At 29.7% G+C, this 6,026-nt stretch overlaps 1 protein-coding gene across 1 annotated transcript; it reads right to left on the bottom strand.

The window, feature by feature from the left end:
- Positions 1–419: 419 nt before the first annotated feature.
- On the bottom strand, positions 420–2,701 carry LOC123913593. The gene is made up of 7 exons (XM_045964382.1): positions 2,582–2,701; positions 2,382–2,468; positions 1,956–2,135; positions 1,652–1,813; positions 1,382–1,435; positions 1,145–1,300; positions 420–803 (listed from the first exon to the last, which is right to left on the bottom strand). Exons 1-7 carry the CDS (start codon positions 2,699–2,701, stop codon positions 420–422), a joined length of 1,143 nt encoding a protein of 380 aa, XP_045820338.1.
- Between the last annotated feature and the right edge of the window lie 3,325 nt (positions 2,702–6,026).

Genomic DNA, 6,026 nt, shown 5'->3' with positions numbered 1-6,026 from the left:
TGGGATCAATTATATTTTAGTAAATTAATATTTTTTTCCGCCAAAATTCATTATTTTTTTTGTCAAATATACGTATGTAATGATATTAATCAATTAGGTCAAAAGTCAAATATATATATTTTGGTAAAAAAAAAAATCAACATTTTTGGGAACATTTACTCCCTCTTGTCATTATTATATTCAAAAAAGTCAAATGTTTTTAGCTTAGACTTTTATTAAATCTTGTTAAGAAAAAACATACACACGGTTGATAGATGAACTCTTTTTTTTTTTAACCAAAGATAATTGAACATATCAAAGGACGAATTATACATTATTATTTTTGTTATCAAAGTTCAATATTCATCGTTGGCTCTATTGTAAACAAAAAAAAAATAGTTAGTTGGTCCAAACTTTATTAAATTAATTTGTCGATACAATCATAGATTACATTGTCCACCTGGCCCACCGTACAAAATAGCTCGTCGATAAAGTTTCCCCCCTAATGCTTCATAAAACTTTAAATCATAGCATTCTTTTTTAGCATCATTATATACCTTCAAAAGTGCAGGATATAGATCAATTTGATTATAATTTGTATCAATATGCTGAAGTAATCCCATGAGAGCTGAATATTGAAATCCGTCTTGAGGTAATCTCCCACTACCCATTGGAGGACTTACCGTAATAGCTGCAGTTTCACCCCCAAATCTAACCTTAGATGCTCCATTGCTTAAATGAGTGAATATTTCTTTTGGCCAATATCCAACATGTATTTCTTTTTTTTCATCAATAATTAACCACCAATTTCCTGTGGATCGATCCTACAAATATTTTATAAGCATATAAAATATAGTCAAATGAGTTACTAATAAATTATATTAACCAAACATAATAAGAATAATTAGAAACAAAAACACATATTAACTCATAGCGAGTTGTCAATATTTTAGCTCATCTATTTATTTATAGTTTCTCGATGGAAATATTAAGACTAATTATTTAATTACATGTCGATTTTTTTTACTGAACTTAATACATATCTTAATTAAATATAAAATTACTTAAGTAAGGATGATTTTATAAACACTATTATTTTTTATCAGATGTCTTAATTATATGTGTGTGTGTGTTTGTGTATTTTGACATTCGTCAAAACATTTACCCGTTGGATCTTGGTTGCAAGGAATAATTTATCTGATGCTCCAATGGGAGTAGCGGGAGATACGACAGATCCAAGAAAATTATGTTTGTCTTGAGTTACTTGCACGAAACCAGGACATTGAGTATCTGAACATCCAGAATGAGCGCTACCAAATGCCTGCATGTTCATGTCAAATTGAGCACAACCACAATATGCATTTTTGGATAATTAGTTCATGGATTAAATTCTTGTTCTTACCGTCCAATATGAAGTTAGCCGTAGTTGACTATCGTGATATATGTCTGGACGAACCTAACATATAAAAAAATGGGTACAAAAAGTAGAGTAAGAGAATTTTTTTTTTTGTTCAAAATTGAGAGTGTTGTGTGGAAAAAAAAAGGAAAATTGTAAATATGTCGGTGAAAAAGAGTCTTTAACGAATGAAAGTTATTTCTCTTTTAATAAATATGTTATCATGATATTAATATAAAAACAAAGTTTAACATAGATGTAATAAAAAAAACTTACCCCAACTCCGGCGTGTATGCTATTGAGTTCTGCTCGTGGACCACTTTCAACAATAACCGAAGATGTGCTATATTGGTTGAGGTTGAGTGAGAGATTATATGCACTTATCAATGCAGATCCTCCATAGAAAATCTGATTTTGGCTTGTATCGAGAGTAACAGTCTAGAAAAAACAAATTATATATTTAGAAGAGAAATGTTATTTGAAACAACAATTTTGTTGTCTGACACCATATATGTACGTGTAGATGCTCTAAGGGCACATGTTAAGAAATCAAATATATTAATTAAAAGTATCGACTTACATGAGCTTCATTGAACCTGTTGGCATAATGTCGCAAATCTTCAATTGGTAATTTTGAAGACGAATTAGTAACAATTTGATGTCTTTTTGTCCTCTTATAAATAGGTACTTTTCCTGTTGGACATTCACCATCATAAGATGGTCTACTTCGCACGACATTCTTTGCAAATGTTGGGTAAAGCTATGTTGCAATGAAGAGGAAACAAAACAAGGTTCAATGAAGTAAAATTGAAGATAAGATTATTTTGAAATGAATAAGTTACAATGAATAAAATATTTATGTTTGAAATTTGAAATAATAAAATGCATAATATATTATTTGGTTAAATATAATTACATATCATGGTCTCCTACTTCATCAAATAATAATTTTGTTTTCACATTACAATGAAGTGAATTAAACTTTCAAGTCGTTCAACTATGATACCTGAATTTTGTGATTTTTTAACAAGGGATGTTGTAGGGCAGGTTGCTTGTAGATATCAACACACTCAAAATCATTGTCCACTTGAAGCTGGATTTATGGACCAAAATTATAATCAAACAAAGAATGTGTAAAACAAATTAAAAAAAAGGCTAATAAGTCTTGAATTTAATAAAAAAAAACCAATAAGCAAGAGACAATACCATGGTGTTATCGGATGCAGTAAAATGATTTTGCTCGTTTAGTAGAGCTTTGCTTCTTGCATCAACTTTGCAACATGCTATGCACAAACTAATAAAAACTAGAAAATAAAATAACGCCATAAAGTTATAGATGTTACTTTCAAGAACAGTTGGTAATAACATTCAAGTGTGTGTGTGTATATATATATATATATATATATATATATATATATATATATATATATATATATATATATATATATATATATATATATATATACTTCAAAGTCAAATATAAGTATGTAACGATGATATTAATCAATTTGGTCAAAAGTCAAATATGCGTATTTTGGTCAAAAAAAATATAAATCAACATTTTTTGGAACATTTACTCCCTCTTATATACAAAAAAGTCAAATGTTTTTAGCTTAGATTTTGAACCAAATATACATCTGATTTTTGTTTTTTGAGTCAATGTGACATATATAGACTTGAATGGTGTGTTTGATTTGATGAGAAAAATAAAGAAAATGACATGGCAACTCAAATTGCACTGGGTTTATGTTAAAATACAAAAGTAAGTATTGTGTTATCGTCTTCATAGGGACTGATGCGATATCGATGTCGTTCAACAATTAATATAATTGTAAGTAAAGTGATTGAAGATGTTTGTTTATGAGAAAATATGTTATTTTGGCTTAAAGTATTTTATGGAATGGTGAGTATTTTGGGTGTAGCTACTTGTGCTGTTTGGTTGAGAAAAAGATCGGCAGAAATCTAATTTAGCAATGAGGGGATGAATTTGTTGTTTCAATTTATTCTACATTTTTTTATTTTAAATAATGCATTGAAAAGGAAATCAAGAAGGTTTGCAAAACATGAACACTAATATAAAATCTAAGATTTTAGAAATTAATAAATAAAAGTTTATGTATTTAGTGTAAAATTTAGAGAATACATGTGGTGTAGATGACAGCCAATTATATGATGTTTTTAGTAGTAGATTAGTATAATTTTTAGGCTTAATTAATAAAATGGTCCCTTAAAGACATTTTTGGTTTCAGATTGGTCCCTTAAAGAAAAAAAGGTCCAAATAGGTCCCTTAAAGAAAAAAAAGTCTGAATAGGTCCCTTAAATACATCTCCGTTAATCAGTTTGGTCCCTAAAAAGAGGTCTAAATAGGACCAAACTGATTAACAGATATGTCTTTAAGGGACCTATTCGGACATTTTTTTCTTTAAGGGACCTATTTAGACATTTTTTTCTTTAAGGGACCAATATGAAACCAAAAATGTCTTTAAGGGACCATTTTATTAATTAAGCCTAATTTTTATAGTAAATAAAGACCAAAAGCAAGGAAATATCAGGAAAAGTGAAGACACAAGGACCAGAAGCAAGAAAAATGGAAAAAAGCAGCAAAAAATGACAAAAATGGAATAAAGAAAGCGCACCATCGCACCCACGATGGACCTGGGCGTGGCGCGATGAGAAGAAGGATAAAATTGAAGAAAATATGCTGAAAATCTTTACCATCGTGGCATGATGGCTTCTCATCGTGGCACGATGATGACTTGAAAAATAAGCAGACAATCTCGAGTAAATCTTCCATCGTACCACGATAGGATTCATCGTGGCCACGATGAGGCAAAAATACACGCCATCGTGGCCACGATGGGTGCGATGGAGGTGCAGAAAAAGCTCAAACCCAGCTGTAAAACTATAAATAGAGCATTCCTCCTTCAGAATTATTCATTCCACTCCATTCCAAAATTTTCCAACATATTCAAGAGTTATGAGAACTCTAAGAAGGAGGCAAGGAGGCCAAGGAACTCTAAGGCCATTAAGGTTCTTTTTCTTTCTGTCTTGTAATTTATTTTTCCTAGGTTAGGTGTAGTCGAGAAACTCCCTTATGAATGCTTGGTTGTAATATTTATAATATTTATGAATTTTAGTTATTTCTATTCAAACTCTTTTGTTGTTTGGTTTTAGTTATTTTAATATTGATCAAATTACGGTTAAATCTTTTTATAATATGATTTTTTTCATTTATAAAAAAAAAATCATATTATAAAATGATTTAACCGTAAGTCATTGTTAGAGTTCCAACCGTGTGATTGATTCAAAATTAAAGTTTCGTGAAAGGTGGATTTGCAACTGCAAGCATGAAAGACGAGGTCTTGTTGGAATATCTGGTAAATTTTTTGTGTGTTGTAAAATAATTTGCTTGAAACTATGGTGATATCTGGATACTAATGAAAATTGTATTTTTATAAGCTATTTTATCATAAACTACATTGACAAACTTATAATAATACACAAAAAATTATTTATTTGCATAAACTGTTTTGCATAGGCTCAAAAATAAGTTAATTCAAACGGGCCTTAACACAATCACCTTTCCCTATGTGCTAACTTAGCTCATCTTTGAATAAAACTTTTGAGTTCTTATATGATACATATTTTCGGTTGTCGCCAAATCCATCACTAATTTTGTTTGTGATGGAAATTTATTGATTTAGTGAAGGATTCATACCCTCTCTAATTTTAATTTTTCTAGTAGTACAACTCTGACTATCATCAATTTTAGCACTCATCAAATGTTAATCGGATAACGTTTAGCTTTGAATAATTTCGCAATTATCGATTGAGTGTTATTGATAAAATTCCAAGCTTGTTTTGCTAACATAGCACGAATACAAATTACGTAAAACTCATTCATCAATTTTGTCATGGATAGTTTTTCCAACAACATCCAATAAAGAGTTCATAATTTTTTGGATATCATCACCAACAGTAGATAGATGGGAATAAATTACAACATTGATTTAAGGAACATTTTCCTACCCACTCTAGATAAAGCCTTGCCACTCCAAGAGTTGATATTTTGCCAAACTCGATCCTTGATGAAAATGTAGACTGTTTTTCTAATTTTTCCTATAATTGAGGGCAACCCAAAATATTTGTCTATTCCTAAGTTAGTATTGACCTCCTACCTTCATGACATCAACAACATCAATTTTTATTTGCTCTGACATTGTGACATTAAATAGATACACATGGTACTGTTTATCGTCGTAAATAGTTCATTTTTTGGACAATCTTTTGAGAAAAGCAAAGTGTATGATTCATATTAAGCCAACATATTCATTGAGTGACTAAAAGGACATAATTTTCACATTACAAGGGATAATTGAAAAAAAATTGTATAGGAGGGTAAACCGAAATTCGCTAACATTACATGAGAGTAAATACTATTTTATTCAATAATTAATTGAGACTCAGATGTTTACTTTCTAAAACACCTTACAAAGACTAAACTCTCGATTATTCTTATTTCGTAGTTATTTTTTAAATTAATTTTCTCAATTAAACTTATACAACATGTCACTTCTCACATGATGTTTTACACTTTCGTACTATACTTATTTTTTCAAAGTTTTTTGTCGTGTAGCTTTTATTTTGACAC

The sequence above is a fragment of the Trifolium pratense genome, linkage group LG3 (genome assembly GCF_020283565.1).
Source record: "Trifolium pratense cultivar HEN17-A07 linkage group LG3, ARS_RC_1.1, whole genome shotgun sequence".
NCBI classification, from domain to species: domain Eukaryota; kingdom Viridiplantae; phylum Streptophyta; class Magnoliopsida; order Fabales; family Fabaceae; genus Trifolium; species Trifolium pratense.
This window is presented reverse-complemented; position numbering and strand designations above follow the sequence as displayed.